The sequence below is a fragment of the Mauremys reevesii genome, linkage group 6, assembly GCF_016161935.1.
Source record: "Mauremys reevesii isolate NIE-2019 linkage group 6, ASM1616193v1, whole genome shotgun sequence".
Taxonomy (NCBI): Eukaryota; Metazoa; Chordata; order Testudines; family Geoemydidae; genus Mauremys; species Mauremys reevesii.
Window position 1 is genome coordinate 80,693,018 of NC_052628.1, and position 23,232 is coordinate 80,716,249.

Sequence of the window (23,232 nt, forward strand, 5' to 3'; positions counted from 1 at the left end):
TTGTAGTAATTATTTGCCAGATATCCTGACCAATTTTCATCCTATGGATTTTTTGAACTGTTTACCTTATTCAGAATTTGTTATATGTGATATGAATGAAAATCCAAGTCACAAGGTCATGCCCCAAGATTGTGGCAAAATTTCATGTTTTTAATCACAAAACCCACAATTCTTTCACAAATCTGATCATTTACTGAGAGTCCCTTTATAGACTCCCATTGGCATCATCCGCTTCTTTTGTTCAGCCTTTTGGTATTTTTTTCCACTGCTCTGATACCCTCTTCCATGACATAGTAATTTCATGATACAATTTCTAAAAATTATAAGCAATTCAGAAATGGTACAGACAGAATGCTCAATTCGCCACAGCCTCTATGGCTTAAAACAACGTTGTAAAACCAGTATAAAAAACCCTACACATTTGTTTCCCTTGAGGGTGACTGCCACACATTTGTTCTCTACCTTTTTTATCGCCTTTCATGAAAGATTCCAAACTATAAGAAATTCCCAAACAATTTAACATTTAACTTTCAAAATCAGTACAAGTTAAAGGCTTTAACCAGCTGATTGCTTAATCCACCATTTCCTAAGCTCTTTACTCCTGGGGAGAACTCTGCGCCACTGTGCATGCGCAGAATTTGTGTCCCCTGCAGATTTATTTGCTTCCCTGCATAAAAATGACTCTCTGATGGGGAAGGCAAAAAAAGCAGTTGTGCGACCCTCACTGGCAGTATGTTTCGGGTACCCCAAATCACTCTGGGGCAGGAGGCAGGATTGGGGAAAACCTGGCTGGTGGTTCCTACCCTGAACAGAGCTCAGCTGCTAGTCACAGCTGGGCTGGGGAGGACGGGACTTCCTCTTCCCCTGCACGGCATCCGGGGCTGGGTCAAACTCACCTCCAGATTTCTCCCCTGGCTGCAGTAAGCTCTGTAAACTTCCCTTCTCCCACTCCCCCGATTCCTGCATCCATTGCTCCTCAGCTGCAGGGGGAGGGATCCCTGTGCAGGGAGCTGCTCCTGCATTTGCCCAACCCCTGGGCATCCAGTGCCCTCATACCCAGACCCACCCGCCGAGCCTTACCTCCCACACTCAAAACCTCCTTGTACCTGAACCACCCCAACAAGCCACCTATACCTGGATCCCCACCTCACTGAGCCCCACTCCCTCAGCATCTGGACCCCAAACTGAGCCCCCAACATCCAGAAGCCCCTGCCGAGCTCTATCCCCCGCCCCCAACTCCACCCCTTCCCCTTGCTGAGCCCCAACCACCTTCACCTGTAGTCCCATTCCTGTTGCACCCAGAACCCCCAACAAGCCCCAGTGAATCCAGATCCCACCACTGCACCCAGATCCCCCACTGGCCACCTGCACTTAGACTGCCCCACTCAGAACCCTCTTAACCCACAACTGGATCTCCTCACATTAAGCCCCTCCACACTTGGATACTGCCTGGCTGGGTGTGTGTGCCCACATAGAGGGGCAGGGCCCTAAGGTGTTTCTGGGGCAGGCCGGGTCCTTGCACTGTGTCAGGGTTGGGTGCAGCCCCACCACTAAGTCACTATCCCACGGAGGAGCTGCACAGTGATCTCCCACCTCTGTGCAGCCAGTAGCCTGTGCTCCAATGCCATGCTGGAGCCTCCACATTTACTTGACAAATAAAATTTGCAGAATTTTAAAATATTGTGCACAGAATTTTTAATTCTCTCGGGCAGAATCCCCTCAGGAGTAGCTATTGGTGGAAGTTTTCTCAGTATTTATAGCCATTTTCCATTTACAGCATTTGGTTTTATCCTTACATAAGACCAGAACTACTATTTGCTTATTACTAGTGCTATCAGCCTGCCTGACTCTTTTGTTGCTCAACTGAATTAGGGAAGTTACAGTTGCTAAACTACCTAATCTTAACTAGCAAAATCTATCCCGAGTTCTGCTAGCATCTTGCAGATCTTCATATTGTTGAACAAGTTTCAGAGTAGCAGCCAATTATTTGGGGAGAAAAAAAACACTTGTAACCACTCTGTTGACAAATTCCTCTCCCCCACTATGAAAAGAGTAACACTTTTCATTACCACCACCATACATCTAGACAACATACTAGCTGTAGCTAAAAGATTAGATACTAATAATCCTTACAGATGTACATCAATGCAAAATACAAAAGTGTGCACACATATAGGGTAAGGGAAGGAAAGGAAGTGTTAAAAAAAACCCACACATCCAAATGATTTGCAACCATATTTTTGAACTTTTAGAAAAAGTTGATAGAGGCTTACCAACAAAAGTGGCATACTTGTTAAAAATATGCCCTTCTTCTTCCAACTGCCATAGGAACATGTTTTTTTTGTCAGATGGTAAGAACTAATCAATCAGTTATATGACAAACCATTTTTTCCCTTTTACTAAAAAAAGTGCTTAAAGTACCCGGGATCTTAAAACATCAATTCTCATAATTTAAAATGACTGTGAAAATTAAGATGGATAATTGCCATATTCCCAACTTGCTTGATGTATCTGTGAATTCCTGGCGGAAGATGGTCCATATGCTTGAATGTGAACCCATATATTATGGTCTTAAACTGAAAACTGATCTAAAAAGGTGTGAAGGGACTCTATTTTCTGTTGTGGCTTTTTTGGCACTGCAGTAGCATGTGGGAGCTCAATCAGCGATCATGTCCTGAAGCAGCTGGCATTGGCCACTGTCAGAAAACAAGATACTGGGCTAGATGGACATTTGGTCTGACCCAGTATGCCCATTCTTATGTTAAGTAAGTACTAACACTGAATCCCAGCGATGGAACCAAGGACCAGATTTTCAGACAGACATGCAACTAGGCTGCCTTTGCAAGGGCAGGTACTCCACAAATAGGATAAGTGACCAATAAAATCAAGAGTAGATACAACTGTTGAATTTTTCCCCCACTGGAGTAATATTTAATGTTTAGAAGGTAATTTGTCCCTAAGCAGAATGATAGCTCTACGAGCAAAACAATAATATCCAACAGTCCTCCAATTACATCAAACACTGGTCCTTCAATTTTGCCCAATTCACTGTGGCACGCTCACAATAAGTGTGTGAATAATAATCTTCTCTTTGTAGTGCACATTCCAGGACAAATTTATTTAAAATACTTTTAAATTGCTCTGGTGATGTTTTGAGGTATATTTTATTTCTTTATGCAAATTTGCCCTTTAAAAGTACTTATGAATAAAAAAATTATGAAATAATTTAACAGGATCTTAATCCTATTGCACGGATCATCACTTAAGGAAGACCCAAAAATCTTGTACTGCCAGAGTGTCAAATAAATTGGGCAGAAGAAATAATTTCTATCAATATTGATCAAAAACTATTTCTCTAGCTACTTTTGGATTATTTGATACAAACCTATTTGCATATGTTTGTACAACATATGATTTAGTGAGCCTGAGAAAAGCTTATAATGCTTGAAGCATTTTATTGAAAAACATCTTAAAAAATGGAACTACAGCCTTCTTGTTTCCCTGCAAATATCATTTTAAACATTACTGAAAATTGGTTGGCTTTTGGAGAGCAAGGGATTTGATAGTACTTGATGTTTATGAGTAAAGGTTTTGATCAAGGCAGAGTTTTCCTGGAAGCTGATACTGTTTAGTTTTGTTTCTTTAGGCACCTTTGGAAAACTGTATTAGATAGGTTTTCTGTACATTCTACTAGAAATCAAACAAGCAAGTGTAGTGCAGTCAGATCCTATACAAGCTTCCTCACACCATTCCCAACCTCAAGTTAACACTTAATTCCTAATCCTCTCTTCAGCACTAACACTAAGTAGGGCAGCAGCTTTGTGGTGTGAACAATTTACATGTCTGTCACTGATGCTACTTTTGATTTGTGATCTAAACAGAATTTAGAGGATGAACAGTGAGTGGCTAATTCATTATTAAAAAACACTGACAGAAATTTCAATATCAATATTTCACCACATTTAATAAGTGGAAAGATCAGTGTATATGTTTTTCGGTATAAGTAAAGTTTGGTCTCAGGCAGTAATTGGTATTAAAGCAGCCAACATTAATGAATTTATCACAAGGGAGCTGTCAGATTTTACAACGCATGAATGCCATTTCCATTAAATGTGAAAAGGTTTAGATACACATCACTTGCTGCAGTTTCTGTACTACTTTGATAATTACACAAAACAGCATACTACTGTTCCACTTGAGATACTGCTTTCAGGATTAGCTTTCTCCAGCTACCTACATAAGCTTTCAGAATTTACTTTGCAACTGGAAAGGTTAGAAAAAAGTCCCAGCTATTTATTATATATTCAGCATAGTTTCACAAAATGAACATTCAGCCAAGTTAATAAAATCATACTGTGACATGGGACACTCACCTCTCATGAGTTCCTCCTGTCAGCTGGGTGTCATACTGCAATCTTTTCTGGTCCTGGCGCCTCCTGTAGGTTGGTACCTACCTGCTTGGTAGATCTGCAGTGGCTCAGCCCTCCAGCCAAGTCACACAGTCAAAAAGCAAACCTCTCCCAGCGGTAGCAAAAGTCCAACAAGCTACCTGCCCTCACTAGGGTCTTCAGCCCTGTCTCTTGGCCTTTTAAATCTCACCTTTCACTTGGGCTCCTAAAAGAGCCTTGTCCCCTTCTTGGGGCACAGGTCACTTTCCCAGTGGTGGGTGGAGGAACTCAGGCCTGCCCACTTCTCCGAGTCCCAACCCAGGGACCCTATAAACAGCAGCCATGTACCGCTCTCTGTTTGCTGCTGTTATTCCCTGGGCTCTTCCCCCTCCATGTGGTCCTGTTCCTTTCATTGGTTACCTTAGGGTTTCCGTTTTCATGTCCTCTTTCCCAGGTCCAGTAAACGTGGCTTATTAAACACCTTTGGTCATTCCTTAACCCTCTGGTCCCACCCATGAACTGACCTGATCAGGCCCTGCAACAACTTTTATCTGAGCCTGCTGTGCTCTGATAAAAAGCAACCAATGCAGCTTTTCTAGGCAGGCTGGGGGATCAATTTTAACTGCTCATTCCTGGGGTGGGGTGGAGTAGGGTAGGAATGCGGTGCCTCCAGCATGGGGTCTCAAAGGACCTGGTACACCCCATCACATATCTCCCCTCACACCCTATCCCAAAGAAGGGATTTAGGGTTGTGGGCCTATCTGAAGGTTAACGTCCCACCCTATGCAGTTTTTGCCCTGCTTGCTCAGGGTCTCCTGGCCCAGGCCTGTCTATGTGGAGAGTTATTTGCAATCTCTGCCTGGATTCCTCAGGGTCTTCTTTCCTAGGCTGCTCTGTTTGGATAGCGTTTAACAGTCCCTTGTCCTGATTAGACAGGATTTCCCACCTCAGACCTGTTGACATGGAGAGCTTTTGCAGTCTTTTTGCCCTGCTTTGTCGGGGTCTTTTCTCCAAGGCATCTCTGCCTAGAGAGCTATAAGTCTCTGCCCTGATTGGTCTGGGTCTTCTCTCTCAGACCTCTCTGCCTGGTAATCTTTTGCAGTCTCTGCCCTGGTTTCTCTGGGTCTCTCCCCCAGTTCATGCAAGGGCAAGCTGTTCTTAAAATATCCCATCTGTCCACAATCATAACATCTTCTTGGCCACATCTCAGTCTTCCAGCCCACTGGATCCCTCTTATCTACCCAGTACCTGTTATTGCTTCTTTCCTGCAGGGTCCATAACATGTACTGCTGCTGTTCTTTTAGCCTGCTGTAGTTCCAACTACACCACCTGCCACTCTTTGAGAGCCTCACTGAACTGCTGAAGCAATACCCAGATCTGTTTCACAGACCCAGTCCTCCCCAGAAATGGATGTGTGAATTTTGGTGTTCAGGTCTGTCGTGGCTGTCTGGCTCTTTGTTGCCCTCCAGCTGGCACCCACTGTGCTTTCAGCAGAGCCAAGCTACTGCTGGGCTAAACTCTTTCCAATTCCTCCATTGTCTCCTTGTTTCATGGGTTGGTCTGAAAAGACCCTATTTCTGGTACCAAGGAAAGATGGTGTTGCATTGGCAATATTAGTGCTTCTGCTCCAAGCTTCCTCCATTTTTATTATGGTTGACCAAACAAGGAAAATTTGCCTGACATCCTCATTGCAAGTAACCTTGCATCCTGTTTGCTCACTGCAGAAATTTAAATGAATTACAGTTGTGTGCACAATTAAATAAGCCTAATTGTCAGTAGAAGCTCTTCCGGGGGGCAGAGGAGAGAAGAGGATGAACATGTCCTCCTTTCTTTATGGCATCCAGCTACTAGGGAGGAGGAGATTAAGGAATTACCCATTTGCCAGAAGATTCAGCAAACAAGTCCTTGGAGATAACTGAAGGAGCAATAGAAACTGTTACAGTGCAAAGGGGATCTATAAGGGTACCTGAGAAAAAAAGCTTTGTGATCCAAGAAGTATTCCTTGGATTGAGTGCTTCCACTCTGGAGAACAGAGCACCAGGATAGGAAAAGTTAAAGTGAATTCTTTAACATTCCCTCCTCTCATTTTCCCATGACACTGTAGTGTCAGGCTCTTGGGAGGTTCCATGATTCATGTTGTAAAATGCACTGTTAGGCACCATTTCCATCGGTGGCCAAAAGGGAAGAGCATACATACACAATGCTGCAACAGGGAAAGCCCAGAGTGAAGGGGACAAATTGGGAAGATTATGGAGGCTGAAAAAGCGGTGTTGCAATTAGTTTACCTCTTCAGACTTCTTTACTGAAGTCTTTTCTTCCATTCTGATATAGCAAAGGCAAGCTGAGACTGCAAATCAGTCTGAGGCTGTGGCTACACTTAGCACTTCAAAGCGCTGCTGTGGTAGCGCTGCCGCGGCAGCGCTTTGAAGCGCTACGTGTAGTCAAAGCGCCAGCGCTGGGAGAAAGCTCTCCCAGCGCTGTCCGTACTCCACCTCCCTGTGGGGAATAACGGACAGCGCTGGGAGCCGCGCTCCCAGCGCTGGGGCTTTGACTACACTGGCGCTTTGCAGCGCCGCAATTTGCAGCGCTGGAGAGGGTGTGTTTTCACACCCTGCTGCAGCGCTGCAAATTTGTAAGTGTAGCCAAGCCCTGAGACTCCATTAATTAATACTCTACATAGTAGAGAATAAAATGTTGAGCCTAATGGGAGAAAGAGTAGAACCAAACAGGAAGACCTACATTTTTTAAGTGACCACTGATTTTAAGTGCCCCAATTCTTAAATCCCTAAGGTGTTAGACTCTCAGAAGGAGGGTACTCAGTACTTTCTGCAAACTAGGCCCTTTAAAGCATTTCACTTTATACACCCAAAAGTTATTTGAAAGAACAGGTGAATGCTTCTGTATCTGGATTTACTATCTATTCCTGCCTGCCTGAGAAAGGAATGCCCTTTGTCTATACTGGTGGCAGTTAACCTTCACTGAAAGTTAACTGCCATTTCTTAGACTGCTGCTGACAACTATCATTGTGTCAAAAACCAGGCATTCTGCTATAGCCAACTGGGGGGGGGGATTTATTACCTGAGACAAAAATTCTTTGATTTTGAAGCAGTGATATTACATTTCTGGATGACTAAGAGTATTAGAGCTGCCTGAATGTATGACAGGTATGTAACTGCTGGGTTTAGCCATGCTCACATGCAGGTTGGCAGCAGCCCTTATGCAATGTTTTTTTGCAATCCTAACAACGACTCTAGAAAGTCTCTCAGGAACTTATCAGTTTAGAAAATACTTCCAAATCTAGGAGAAATTAAGGACAAAAAGAAGGAGGAGGAGGAGGAATACATCAGCCTGACAGATATTCACTGGCAGATGATCACTTTAAAGGTAAGATAATGTCTAATCCTCCAGTAAAAATGTCAAACTTTCCAGGATATAAATATCTGTCAATCCTGTAGCTGCTTGAAAGTGACAAGCAGGAAAAGAAAGAAAGAAATAAGGGGGTGGAGGGGAAAGAGGGCAGTTGGTGGGAAAAGAATACCTCAGGAAAAGAAGAAATTATACAGAAAGAACTACCTGTACGATCTGGCAACCACAAAAGCTCAGACATTTGTTTTTTAATCAAAATGGCTTCAGCCAATAGATGATTACAGTTAATGCCAATTTTAGTGACTATCCTCAGTGTTCAATAATTACCTAATATATTAATGATGAACTCTCAGCATCAGATTAAGCAAGCAGGGTATATTGTCTCCCAATATATGTTTGCTGCACTAGTTTTAAGAAAATACATGACAACATTATAAATTTTAAGGTCAAAAGGATCACTATATAATCACCTAATTTTATCTTCTGCACAACACAAGCCATAGAACGTCATCCATTCAATTTCTGCAGTGGAGGCAATTCTTATCTACCATGTAAACAAATTACCAAATTTAACTTGCAGCTGAAATAGAGTGCCTCTCAGAAAGATTTCCAACCATGATTTCAGGACTTCAAATGCAAAACCATGCTCTGAAGTGTCTCTAGCCTCTGTTTGCCAAAAGCTGGGAATGGGCAACAGGGGATGGATGGATCACTTGATGATTATCTGTTCTGTTCATTCCTTCTGAAATGTCTGGCATTGACCACTGTCAGAAAACAGGATGCTGGACTAGATGGACCATTGGTCTGACCCAATATGGTTGCTCTTATGTTCTTAAATGACAAAATTTACCCTTTTCTTGGAAAGCTGTTCCAATGATTAATTGCCCTCACTTTCATGTGAGTCTTATTTCCCATTTATTTCATCTTATTATGCCTTGGTCTGCTAAATTAAAGGACCCCTTATAGGTAGGGTGACCAGAGGGCAACTGTGAAAAAACAGGACAGGGAGTGGGGGGTCATAGGCGCCCTATAAGTGTCCCAAAAATACGGACTGTCCCTTTAAAAATGGGACATCTGGTCACCCTACTTATAGGTCACATTCAACTCACCTTATTTAGCTTAAGTCTCATCATAAGGATTGTTTCCAGGCCTCAGTTACTTTTTATAGCTTCTCTGAACCCATGCTAATTTTTAGCAACCTTTTCAAAGCATGAACACCAGAACTTGATCACAGTAGCTGGTGTTCTTCTTCCAATATGAATAAAAATGAGGTGAGAGGACAAGATCTAGTTATAGGATCAGCTCAATTTAGTAACTACAGATAAATAAATTTTATCCTTCATTAAATAAATGTTTTGGATAAACTTTTTTCATAACTATCCTTACGTATGTACACTTATGGCAGTTTTATTTACCGAATAAAAAAATAAAATACTGTTTTTGTGCATTTTAATTGAACTGAATTTTCCTTCAAACGTCACTTGATGCAAATCATGAGTAAATAAATAGGACTGTAGTAAACAAGAAATGCATAACTCACCATTTTCTAAACAATTATATATGAAACTAAAGAAATCAAAAGAACATGTTACCATGTGACATTTCTAATGATTTAAACTTATGAAGTACACACTTTTTCTTAAAGTTTTTTAAATGGCTGTTTTGTCCTATTCTGGAATAGCACAAAGCAGCCAGAGCATACAGGTCAGCTAAAGTGGGATTACAGCTGCTTTGTTTTGGCAGTGCATCACAAGACACCTGAGTGCACACTCCGTTCCCCCCATCTTCCAAATTACCTCTGCCTTTTACAACACACACAAACTTCCCCGTCCTTCCTGCAACCCCTCTTGCGTGCACGGTATATATCCTGCTTCTGTAATTTCCCCCTCCTTCTTGGCCTACCTATTGAGTAGATGTAGTGCCACAAAATAACTTTTGAAAATATATCTATCATTTTAAAAAAAAAAAATTCTAATGGAAATTTTATCTGTCAAAAAGAACCAGCTTTCTTTGAAAATGGTCACCATCTCCAATATTCTCAGTGAGATTGAAGCCACAAGCAGCAAAGAGTCCTGTGGCACCTTATAGACTAATAGATGTATTAGAGCATGAGCTTTCGTTGGTGAATACCCACTTCGTCGGATGCTAATGCTCCAATACATCTGTTAGTCTATAAGGTGCCACAGGACTCTTTGCTGCTTTTACAGATCCAGACTAACACGGCTACCCCTCTGATACTTGAAGTCACAAGTTACCCTCAGGGAAGATGGTTGCTTTCCATGCTGTGAGCAGGCTGAGACACACAAAGAGACCTTTCTCAGAGTGGCCATCAGGCGAGGGCAGTGGAAGTTGTGGAATTCTCTGTAGTAGACCACTAATCTTCAGCCTATGCTGAAGGGGAAACTTTACCCATTATCCTCGAGAACAAACACTACCAATAATCCTAAAATAAGTTATTCAAATGTAGCATATGCACAAGATTTTAGTGAATTTTCACTTTACAGGAAGTTTGACAAGTGTTACTCTGTTAATGAAATCAGGGGCGACAAAAAATATTGGGTGTTACATTTCTTAAGGATTCATTTTTAAACTTCATTTTAATGCCTAAAGAAACAGATTTACTTGTAAATATTTAGAAAATTCATTTAGCATTCAGTAAATGCTATAATTCTGGGGAAGGTATGCTGTATTTTTACCACATAACAGAGTTTGCATTCCTGCTTTGAGTCCAAAACTTAACTCTGGCATTACTACTGATGCCTCATAATTCCCCCAGGGTCCAACAGTTTTGTTAGCCTCTTGCCACAGAATAATACCAGGAACTTGTGTTCAATTAGTTCCTAGTGTGACTCCTGAAATTGAAAGTGTCGGGTTTTCCTTCCCCCATAAATGATTAGCTTGGTGGTGAAGGATGGCTACTTATCTTGAAAAGTAACTGGAGTTTTTTCAGATGTATGGCTTCTATCTGTATTCCATTCATGGTGCACATACTCTCCATGCACTTAAGACTGGACGATTTTTCATTAGAAGTGTCTGTTAGTCTGTGCCTGCGCCCTTCTCCTCATGCTCCCAGTCAAGTATACAAGGGACAGTGCAGACACCGCCTGCCTTTTCAGTTCCTTCTCTTCTATGACGAGCTTGGGGTAAGAATCTGAAGCAGAGGGTGGGTTATGGAATACATATAGGGACTACGCATGTGGAAAAATCAGTTATTGTACAAGGTAAGTAATCCTTACTTTCTTTCCATGGTGGTGTCTATGTGTGTTCACTCAAGGTGACTCAAAAGCAGTAATCATTCAGGTGGAGGATGTGAGGAACCCCTGCTGTACCACTGACTGAATGACTGCTCTGCTGAAAGCAGTGTCTGCTGTTGAAGGCTGCACCTGGGGTGTAATGTCTCAAAAGGTACACATAATGCCTCATGTTGCTGCCTTACATATCTTGAGAAGAGAAGACAGTGAAGCTACAGAGTCTGCCTGGGCCCTAATTGAGTTTGGCCTCACACCCTGTTAGGCAGAGGTCACTATCAACTCATTGCAAAAGCAGGGGGCAGCTCAAAATCCATTTAGAAAAGTCTCTGAGAAGATCACCCAACATATAAAAGAAGAGGCCTAGGAGTCAAATAGTTAAGGGAATTTTCTGAAGGGAATTGTACTTCTTATGTAGAAAGCCAAGGCTTGGACATCCAAAGAATGAACTTCATGTCCTTTCTGTTAGGACGTGGCTTCAAAACAGAGAACAGATTAAATGGATGACTTAGTTTAGATGGAATTCTGAAACCACCTTCAACTTAGAATGTAACCTTAAGAAACTTGAGAGAGAGAGAGAGAGACTGACTTCCATAGGGATAACATAAGGGCTCCCAGCTCTCCAGGTTGAAGTGTTTGCAACAAGAAAGGCAACTTCCATAGATAGATGACTGAAGGAACATGAAGCTAAGGGCTCCAATGGGAGTTTTGCTGATGTAGATAGGACTAGACTGAGGTCCCATATTGCAGTGGCTTTAAGCACCAGTGGAAAGGCACTGACAAGACTTTTCAAGAACCTCACTATGACCGGATAGGAAAAGATGGAATAGTTGTCCACTGGAGGCGTGGGGGTGAGAAAGAGAGAGCGCGCACGCAAAAGCACTAATAGCTGCCAAGTGTACATGTAAGGAGCAGAATGACAATCCCAACATTTTCAGAGAAAGGAGATAGTTCAGTAGTTGGCATCTCGCAGACTTACAGTGATAGCTGACAATGGTGGCAGAAATGGTGAAAATCTCTTCCATTTTGCTGTGTACCACTTTCTTCTAGAGTCTTTCCAGCTGTTGATCACAATGGACTGTATAGCAGCAGAACACAATCTCTAAGTTTGCTTGGTATGTAAATGGATAGCTGTTAGATGGACAGATGCTGAATTCCAATGGAATACCATGCATGTGTCCTGGGTCAAGAAATCTGGTAGTAGTTTAATGTGGATGCATGGATGTGCAGCCATCTGGAGAATGCTGGTGAATTGTCTCTGACATGCAAGAGCCACAAGCTGGCAACAGCGTAGCTGAAGTTGGCGTATCTTAGCTCGACTTACCAGGCCGTGAGGTCGGTGGTGAGTTGACCGCTGTTGCTCCCCCGTCGACTCCGCTTCTGCCTCTTATGAGCTAGAGTTCCGGAGTTGACAGGGAGCGCATTTGGGGATCGATTTTTTGCGTCTAGATGAGATGCGATAAATCGATGCGCGATAGATCAATCACTACCCGCTGGATTGGCGGGTAGTGAAGACCTGTCCTGAGACAGCTGTGTACTAAAGGCTGATTCCTGGTGCCTCTGACTGATGTACCAAAGTCAGACTCTGGTCTCATCAAACAATCCATCAGGAAAGTATGAAGTCTGAACTCACATGATTGAGGAGTTCAGCAAGAGAAACTCTAGCAGATACGGCACTTCAGGGGATATGTGCTTCCCTGAGGCACTACAGACGGGTATCAAGACCTTCACTGATTGGGAAGGCTTGGAGACCGATCACAGTGCTTCAAACCTGGGGCCCTGGGCATGATAGGCACCAAATATTGGTAGATGGCTGGGGCTGGGAGGAAACCCCCGAAGTTTTCCAAAACTAACACTAAAACTAAGAATTTAGGTAGAAAAGGAGAACTATTTAGAAGCAATAAAACAAAAAAATGCTAGCTAAAGCTGTAGACACTAGAGAAGTTTCATCTCAGACCACAGATTGTAGGAAGGAACCATAGAAGTGACTGGTCTGCACTGCCCCATATTCCCTCAGCTGGGAGCACAAAGAGAAGGGTGCAGGTGAAGACCAACAGACACCGCTAATGGGAAAAAAAAAAAGAAAAAAAAACCTTCTGGTCCCAGGCACGTGGAGTACATGCTCAACTCAAGTGGAATAGACACAGAAACCATCACTTGAAAAAACTTTGTTTATAATCATTTTGATTCAGGCCTATCCATTCTCCTCTTAAATCTTCATCAATGCATTTTACCTTTTCTCTTGCACTTATATGACATGAATGGTTTAGACATAGGCTTTGTTTGATTCCTGCTGGTTGGCCACCCAAACCTTCCATAATTTTTTGTTTTAATTCATAGACTGACATTTGAAAACTTTCACCCACTTGTCCCTCAGATGTGAAGATTTCTGAAAGAAAAAGGGGAGCAATTCTCAAATCTCAGCCAATGAACAAAGTTTAATCAGATAATTATGAACTGAACTGATAAAACAATTAATCACCAAACTGTGATTTCTAGTTACAAAAAACAATTCCATATTGAATGACAGTAGGAGATGCAAAACACTATTTTGTAAGTACCAATTCAAAAAAAGAATTTATAGTTTGCCATATCTGAAATTTACTTTATTATAGTTGAACACAAAGTCTTAGATCAGCTCTTTAAGAAACTGATTTATCTGTTTATTCCTAACCCTCCCAACTTTGTAGGTAACTTTCCTGTACCTACAAAGCAAAGTTATAAAGCCAAATGTTTTTAATAGTAACCAAAAAGTTTATAATTGCAAAAGAGAAACTAAGTGTTGTAGCATTACTATGAATTTGATCAGTAAAAATGTAAGTGAAGCAAAAGCACCCTTTCCAGAACTATTTTCCCCCAACATTAGTTTTTACTGTGTGACGCTCACTGGACAATCATAACGCAGGTAAAGACATGCTAACATGAACCATATATGAAATCAGATGCACAATATGCCTCAAATCTCACTGAAAAGAATGCCTTCGACAGCAGGTGTTCCTTTCAAAAGTTGTCACTAGCAATACAGAAGATTAAAGATTGCTGTATTACTACCAAAACTGAATACTTAACACACCACACTGGAAGACAATTATATTTCACAATCCAGAAGGAGTTAGTGTTGGGTTTGTTGCTTCTATGTGTCTAATATTTAAGAGATTAAGTTACTGAATATGACAGACTTGCAGCCTTTCATGGAGATTAAAGACTTTTTGTAATTTATTCAACAAATCTGAATGATGAGCTGGAAACACATTTGGAAGCATCAATATGGGCTGTATGGTTAGTTTCATATCAATTGAGCTTTCCCAATTTTACATTAAAATCACAGGAGCTTCACATAAATCTACTACGGTACATGCACCGTACAGCGTACCTTAATACTCTTTTATCCCTCCCTTCAGCTCATTAGCTATGTTCTGTGCTTTACAAAGTGAACACAGGATATTTTCTCTGCCGGGAATGAAAGCTTAATAGAATGACCCTGCAGAACTGGGGGGAGGGAGGAAACAAAACAAAAAACCTCAAAAAACCAAACAGTTGTACCAAGCAAATTCTCTGTTTCAAAGATAAACTATTTTGCTTTTTGTAATGAAGTTTTAATTAAACAGATTAAAACAACAGAACTTCCAGCTTGTGGTTCAACAGTTTCCTAAAATGCCTGGATGTGGACTTCTGTGTCCCAAAGCCATTCTCCCCCCACAACTCACAAGAAATGACTCTTAGGGCTTGTCTATACTTGAAAGTTACTTCAGATTATGATAGGTGGAAATTTAAAGTACAATAGCTATTTCTATATGGCTCCATGTGTACATAAGCCCTTACAGATACCCCTCTTAGCACCCAGTGCAAGGGGAAGGCTGAATTAGTTAGCTTTTATTCACAGAGACCCCAGACACTTAATTAGTTTAAACCTTGTTAGTTTATACTTGCATTGTCTTAAATTCTTCTTGCCCTCAAAGCATGGAGTAAGTGCTTGTCTTCAAGACAAAGTTGTACTGGTTTAATTATATGTGCAATTTTAAACAGCTTTAGTTAAATGGGTGCATAAGGCTGTGTGAACACTTATTTTCATATAGTTTAAGTTAGTCAGGAGTTGATTTAAACTCAACTGAAGTAAGACATTCAAACCAAGATAAGGATTGTCCAAATAAAAGGTTGCACTGGTTTAACAAAAGATTTGTCTACAGGGGGAGGTATTCCTGACTAACTTCATGCATGGATGCTCTAGAAATGGATCAAGCTAATTTAGAAAAAGGTACTCTTATTGTGGAAGAAGAGCACCCACATAGAGTTAATCAGGAATAGCTTTAACTTCTCACACTACCTTAATCTGAATTAATTTCCCTACTTAGATGACTCCTAAATCTCACGTAAACAAAGCCAAAAACAGCTTAGAGATGCTCCTTTACCGTTATTGGCTGATCAGCTTCTTCAGACTGCTGACATTTTAAAGCAAGTTTTAAGTAGCACCTAATGAATATATCATGTTCCAGAGGTCTCTTTACTAGCACTGTGAGGGATCACTGATAAACAGCTTATATTCTGAAACTGACAGACACTAATCTTGTTGTGAAGCATTTTCCCCTTCCTTTCAAAATTTCATGTCTGTGTGCAATATGAAAGCTTCAGCAAAACTAAAATACAACAAGATATTTTTACATACAAGTCTCCACTGGATTTCTGACAAGCTGCTGTCAGAACAACTACAACAAAATAAAGTCAGGGAAGTTGACAGGAGCAGAACACACACAATTTTAATACCAAGATGGAAAAGAACTGAAAGTTACTAAAAACTTCATAAAACCATTACAGACACTTATGTGTTTTAATATTTAATTCAGTATTTCACCACCCAATTTAAAAAAAGATTCCCTACCTGCATCAGCTCTGGATCGCTGACCTGGTGTCTTTCCGAATGGGGTCTTCATTCATCTGTGTTTAAGTGAGCAGCAAAGCTGCTGGACTAGGGTGAAAATCCAGTTCTTTCCAACTCTTAAAATTTCCTCTTAGCCTTAGAATGATAAAATTACTACTTGTTAATCCACCATTCAAACGAGAATTTGCTTGTCCCAAGATTAGCTGAAGTAGTATTTTCAATTATATTTCTCTGCAAAACAAAATGAGATTTTAGTATAAGCATTCAAATTTGAAGTGTGATCAAGATGAGCAATGTAAAAATTAAAAACTAAAATTATATTAGCAAAAATTTTAATTTTCATGCTCAGGGAAGTTTTACTTTTTATTTTAATGTTTTAGCACCGTGTGCAGTAAAAACAATGGAATAACCTGGCACAAAACCAACTTGGACCTGCAATACCTGGTAGGGTTTGTCCCTTAAGTTAATTTTTGTATACGATACAGTGCCCTTCTATAGGCCAGTATTTAAAAATATGGATCAGAATGATCTGAAAGCAACATGGAATAAAATGATTAGGTGCCAATAAACAAAACTAACAGTTTTCAGCCAGGGTAGTACAGGGTGTTAATTTTTAATTCTTAAAACGTAGCTGATTGGATGAAAGTCTTTGCTCTAGAATAAGAAATGACATATCACTGTATCTGCATTGCAGGAGGTATTGGCAGTAATCAAATACTTCTGTTAGCTGATAAAACACCAGATTTACTACTCAGTAGAGGAAACCAGCTCTACAGAGAACAGTGATTTGAGACTTTAGAACACACCACTGAAAAAATAATTCAACTATGACAAAAGGGAGAAGAGTTCTTCAGTGTGTGAAATTAATTATCACAAATTTACAGAAATTTTGCAGAAAGGGTAGGTATTTGAGTAAAGAAATTTGTAAAGACAAGTGAAGAGAATTAAAACTTCTAAAATATTTAATCCCATTAAATGTATCTAGATCAGTTGCTACATGAGCTCTTCATAGAATTCTGCATGGAACACTCTTATCAAGCATTTTTTTCCCCTGAGAGTTGGCAACATCTTTGCTTAAAACAGTTCCTGCTAATCAAACAGAACAAGAGAAATCATAGTAACTGATCTGAAACAACGTAAAGCTTTTTTAGCTTTATTCGCTTTTTCACACCACAAACATCTGCTGTCCTGGCTTAATTAGTGTTTACCAATAGCTTTACAATTTCATGAGATCATGGTAAATTGAGACAAGGAAGTTAAATCTGAAGAAAATAAAAAGCGTATTAAATTGGTTTGTTCAATGAAACCAGGGGTTAACATTTTAGAATACCTGATTTCTTGCACTGTGTAGGGAAATGGACAAAAGAAACATCAAACTGGTGGTAAGAAGTCAAAATCATTCATTTTAATTAGGAAATTTACAGCCCCCTTAGATCACCTGACATTCTTGGGACTCCATGATTTTCATCCTTCAGAGATCAAAATCCCATCCAGTATATTAAAACTATTGAGAGTAAAACTATGTTGTAGTCTATTAAAAAAATTAGATGCTTGAAATGTTTAAATTTTCCATTGACTCAAGAGTGAACAAGACATGTGGATTGATATTTTGCTGACAAAGGAAGCTTTATTTGTTTGGAAGAACATTCAGTAGAAAAAACTATCAAGATAAATTCTTATTTAGCTAGCTTGTTCTGCTGCTACCTGTGGATATGAGTCAAAAAATCAACACTGATATCAATGTGGAAAAAAAAATCAAGATCTAGAATACATCAATGTAGTCATACAAATATAATAATTATTTCCAATGCCATTTTGACTTAAGTCTGTCTTGCACAGTTTATTTGTAATTTCTGTTCTAAGCTAAAGGCTCTTCCAAGTCCTTGCAGTGCAGCTTCATACCTGCCTAGCACAAGTTATCCCTGCCACTCCTTCCTTAACACTCATATTGGACCAAAAAATCACTCCACTACTTCTGTATTGGGTCTTTAAGACCCCAGTATGTCAACATTGGAAAAACACATGGGCTGCATTTAAAATTGATATTATAATCAGTTAACTATAAATCTATGAACAAATTAAAACTTTTCTAGATTCAGAAGCACACTAAACAGTACTGTGTGCAGGGGTCTAACTGACCCCAGGAACACACACGTTTATTTAAAAAAATACACTATGCAGTTTTCAGCATTTAACTGACCCCACATTTAGACAATGGAAATAGCAATATAAAAAGGCACAAACACAGCAAAGTGGTAGTGACTAGCCTACTACTTTGGACAAATGGAGAAAATAATAGGTGACATATGTCCTGAACATATTAAATTTTTACACTTCACACATTCTTGATGCATTTTCTGTCTTTTTCTCTGGAGCAGATGTAACATCTTTCCTGTTTCTTAGGCTCTGGATCAGTACTCAGCACACTAGATGCTGCTTCCCTAAAAGCCTGAGGCAAGGTGGCAATGTTCCTTTTCTATATCTGGTTTCACCATTTCTGTACCCAGGTCCCTGAGAAACATTCAACGCTTACTCAAAGATTATGCCATGTGCAGTTCAACAAAATCCAAATAATATATGCATTCAGACAGTCAACGTACATGTGCAATGTAATAGCCGGTCTTTGCACCAAACAGCAGAATCTGTCAAGTGTGGGCTGCCAGCAAATGCATCTGACAATCGTGGCTTCCCCAGAAACTCTTCCTAGCAAGCACAGGCTACCCAGAAAATCAATTTGACAGTGTTGCCTTTAAAAAAAAAAAAAAACCTCAATTTGCTGATATGAGGCAAATGTTATCTGGAGTCTCAAAGATAGGCAAGAAAACACTTTCAGTGCATTTTTTTTTTAAAAATAAAAACCAGAAACTATGGTAATAAAAACAATCATCATAATTGCTGCCTCAAAATAAATATCTGATCCTGGAATACCTGCATAATTAATGGAGCAAAGAATCCTGTGGCACCTTATAGACTAACAGACGTATTGGACCATGAGCTTTTGTGGGTGACTACCCACTTCGTTGGATGCATGCATCCGAAGAAGTGGGTATTCACCCATGAAAGCTCATGCTCCAACACGTCTATTAGTCTATAAGGTGCCACAGGACTCTCTGCTGCTTTTACAGATCCAGACTGACACGGCTACCCCTCTGATGCTTGCATAATTAATGAGGTCTAAGTGACCCCAATACCTTTTGAGTGACTTTTTTCCGCTACACAGGCTATATTTAGATGCATATCAGGAGCTGCCAGAGCCTTTCCCTGCTGCTGGAGCCTTTCACAGCAACATGTAGCTACAAATGTAGTGCCTATACTCCACACACTGTCCAAGTATAGACATAAGCTCACAGTAAGGCATTTTCATTAGACCTCAATTTTTATGGCTCTTTAATACACCCGCTCCAATATTTTCAAACATCCTTTAAAATACATTGAATACTACATACAATTCTGGTGTCTAGTGGCAGTCTTATCAATGCCATATACCGAGGTGAAATCACCTCTCTACTCCTCATCACTCCTCTACTATTTATACATCCGAGGATCACACTGGGAGCTCATATTGAATTGGTTTGTTCACTATGATCAGGAAGTCCTTTTCAGAGAATGTTTTTCAGAATGCACTGCGTCCTTGATCTCAGCCTCAAATGAAGTCTTCAGTGACAACTAGCATTTGGCTTGCATTATTCCCCTCTCTCAGTCACTTTCCCTCTCTCGGAAAGGGTGACAATATCTTGGCAGAAAGAACTTCCTCTGCCTCTTGTACCTGGGAGTTAATATACAACACAGCTCCCACCATGGCTGGTTGTCCACAGTAAACAAGCAGCAGGGCTAAGGAGAGAGGAAGAAATGCTGTTTAATGAACTTCCAGCAGGCAGACAGCCAGAGAGTTACCCTCCCTTGCATTGTAGGGAGCAGACCAGGAGGAATAAAAGCCAGGTCGGGGGAGAGCAATACACATCACGTGGATCTAGGGTGACAAGACAGCAAGTGTGAAAAATCGGGACGGGGTTGGTGGATAATAGGAGCCTATATAAGAAAAAGGCCAAACAATCGTGACTGTCCCTATAAAATCGGGACATCTGGTCACCCTACGTGGATCCCAAAGTGGAATACCTCCAACTTCAAAACGTGCAAATAGGGCTGTGTACATCCACTTTGTTAAACCACCACTTAACATTTACAAGAGAAAGAAAAATACCACTGTAACCAATTCAAAATTTCATCAGATCAAAACACAATCTGCATGAAATTACAGATACACCAATTAGTTTTATGAAATAGTAACACTATCTCTTGAAAGTAGCCAGAATAATATAGAATTACAGTATTTTGCTACACCAGCAATACTTATGCCTGTGTTTTATGTACAAAAGGTTAGTCTCTGCAACTTCTTCACGTCAGCAGAGCCAAAAATGTACACCTTAATAGAGTGCCAATGATTTTTTCCCCCTGAAAACTGGCAGTGTCATACAACCAGTAATACAGAGTTCCGAACAGAGTTTCGGGAACTATCAGAAAAATGTTAGGGGGGGGCTGATGGTTCCATGGCAGTTGGGAGAGCTATGGGGGAAGGGTGTGTGAAAAAGAGGAGGTGATGAGTTGTAATTATGTTTTCAGCAAAATTCCCAGAATGCCTGTTCTAGGCCTTGTCTTTACTACAAAAGTTAACTCTGGTTCTTATTTGAGTGTTGCCCCTAATCGGAATCCTGTCCATGCACAAACATCTCTCACTTAACACTTGGGTGCAACGCACCACCAGACAACTAGCTTATCAATTAGGTATAGACCAGGGATGGCCAAACTTACTGAATCTCTGAGTCACATAGGATAATCTTCAGAAGTTCGGGAGCCACAAGACATGAACAACCTTTACACATGCATTTTTTAAAATATTAACATCCTACTTACTGTATCACGGCTATTTACTGCTAGAGCTAGAGACCTTGTGGGTCTCCATCCTGGTCCTAAGTCTTTAGAAATCTGGTTGATATGTTGTCAAGGTGGTACGGAGGAACTCGGTCAGATGTTGATTTGTAAAGGCTGCACGATGTTTCATTTTTACAAACTTCGTTACGGAGTACTGCGATTCACAGCAGTACATTGTGCCAAAAATGTAAATGGGTCGCTCACTAGTCTTTTTGAGTTGAGTATACTTCATTCCTGGCACTTGATTGTAGACTGTGATTGACGCATCATCTTTAGAACCTGGTCTTTCGGGAGTTGATCATGAATGGGTTTACAAGAAAGCCGAAGCAGGATCTCAGCTTCTGCAAGTCTTCAAACTTGGTCTGAAAGTCATCATGCAGTCCTTGTAATTTACCTCTGTATTCCTCGAGTTTGTGATCTTCTATTTTGATTTCAGGGAATGTGTTTAACCCTACTCTTGAAATGGGAATGTGATTGAAGTCTCTTGACACTATGTCTCTTTGCAGAAGCTTTAACTTGTTCTGGAAGCTGAAAATCGTCTAAGTAAGGTCAGAAATAATCTTATCCTTCCCTTGGAGTGCCAAATTGAATGTTTGCAGATGCTGCATAATATCAGTGAAAAACATCAGATCCTGCATCCATTGCTCATCTTTTAGTTGTGGATAGGACTTTTCCTTTTCTTCAAGGAAAACACTGATAGGCTCCAACAGTTCCACAAACTTATTGAAGACATGGGTGATTGATAACCACCTCACAATATAGTAGAAAGAGATGTTAGGTTTGTCTTCAAGATCCAACTCTTCAATGACATTTTTGAATTGCTGATGAGTCTTCCCATTCGAGCAGATGAAATTGATAATTTCCAAGACTGTTTTCATAACATTTTCATACTTGAAGTATCTGCCTGTGAGATGTTCATGATGGATGATGCAATGAACAGGGAGAAACTCTGGAAATTTGGGATCGTTTTTCAAAAGTCCGATATGGCCTACTTTTTTCCCCTCACCATTGCAGGTGCTCCATCCATTGCAACACGGACAAGTTTATCCAGCCGTACATCGGTATTTGTCAATGCTTTGTCAAGTGCGTTCTTTGTCAACACCACGGTTGTTTTTTAGCGCCTCTAAATCCAATATTTCTTCTTTCACAATTACAGGTGAGGAAACATAGCGAACAAATATCACTAGTTGTGGTTTTATCTTGAATGTCTGTGGATTCGTCAACAGCTAGGCTGAATGCTAGAGAATTCTTTAGATTGTTTTTCATCTTGCTTGCAACATCAGCACTGATCTGGGAGATCTGCCTCTCCATAGTGTGACATGATATTGGAATTTGCTTTATTAGTTGTTGAAGTTTTGTGTTACTTGGATCTAAAATTGCAACCACTTCTGCAATACTCTTAACGAATTATCCATCACAATACGGATGTTTTGCACGAGCGATATTCCATGCCATAACAAAACTAGCTTCAGTTGCCGTGTCAGTTTCCTTCCTGAAAGCCAAAAGTAGGGTCTGTTGACAGTTGAGGTGTAATTTTAATGCAGTTAGCTTGTTTTTTCCTTAATTCTGATCCAGGAGGGTATTTAGAGGAAAAGTTATTATGATTCGTTTCACAGTGATGTTTCAAGTTGCTCGCTTTATAGTGAGAGAGCAAAGCATTACCAGATAAGGCACATGGGTTTGCCACCTTTACCAGTGAATACAAAATCTTCTTCTCATTCTGGCTGAAAAGTTTGTTTTCTTCTTTATACTTGTGTTTCTTATATCGTTTGAAGATGTCATTGTAATCCATTAAATTAACATAGGGTTAACCCTTACATCTACAGCTATTCAACTGCCGTTTACGAACAGTAGTGTGCAGAATGCAAGGAGTTCACAGCATGCAAGGTCTGCACAGCACTACAGTGATGCAATTTCCTGCTATAATGAGCATGTGCCACTGAAGCCCCAAGCAGTGGCTCACCAGTGCTTGTGGGGCTGAAATTCTGCGCAGTCAGTTGCCACCCCCACACGGTGTTGAAGCCCAGCCTCGCCACCCCCACACCGTGTTGAAGCCCAGCCTCGCCACCCCCACGCGGGGTTGAAGCCAAGAGCACTAGCTCACTCCTACGGGAGTGAAGCCCCAAGCCTTGGAGCCCCACCAAAGGGCTGAAGCCATGAACACTGGCTTGCCATGCTGCAGGGCAAAGCCCAGAGCTCGGAACACCTCCCCCTCCCGCCGTAGGGCTGGAGCTGCGAACACCAGCTCGCCCCTCCCCCCATGGGGTCAAGCCCCAAGCTCTGTGAGCCACAGCTGACCCCGTAAAGAACCGCATTCAGATCGTGAATCATTGTTTGGTCATGTCTGGTGTAGATTGTAGCCTATACTCACGCTGCTAACCTGACAATTATGTAATGTGGACACAGGTCTAATCTGAAGGCAACC

The 23,232-nt window shown here is 40.8% G+C and overlaps 1 protein-coding gene across 4 annotated transcripts in view; it reads right to left on the minus strand.

The window, feature by feature from the left end:
• Window positions 1-23,232, minus strand: part of SPIN1 (spindlin 1) — a 104,560-nt gene that overhangs the window by 25,316 nt on the left and 56,012 nt on the right. For 2 of the 4 annotated variants that reach the window (XM_039544949.1, XM_039544950.1), the window contains exon 2: window positions 15,879-16,109. In XM_039544949.1, coding sequence (XP_039400883.1) covers window positions 15,879-15,930 — 52 coding nt within the window. In that variant the 5' untranslated portion in view covers window positions 15,931-16,109. Of the gene's footprint in view, window positions 1-10,009; window positions 10,134-11,221; window positions 11,231-13,236; window positions 13,336-15,878; window positions 16,110-23,232 lie in introns of those variants that run through there. The other 2 variants (XM_039544952.1, XM_039544951.1) reach the window with 2 other exon arrangements.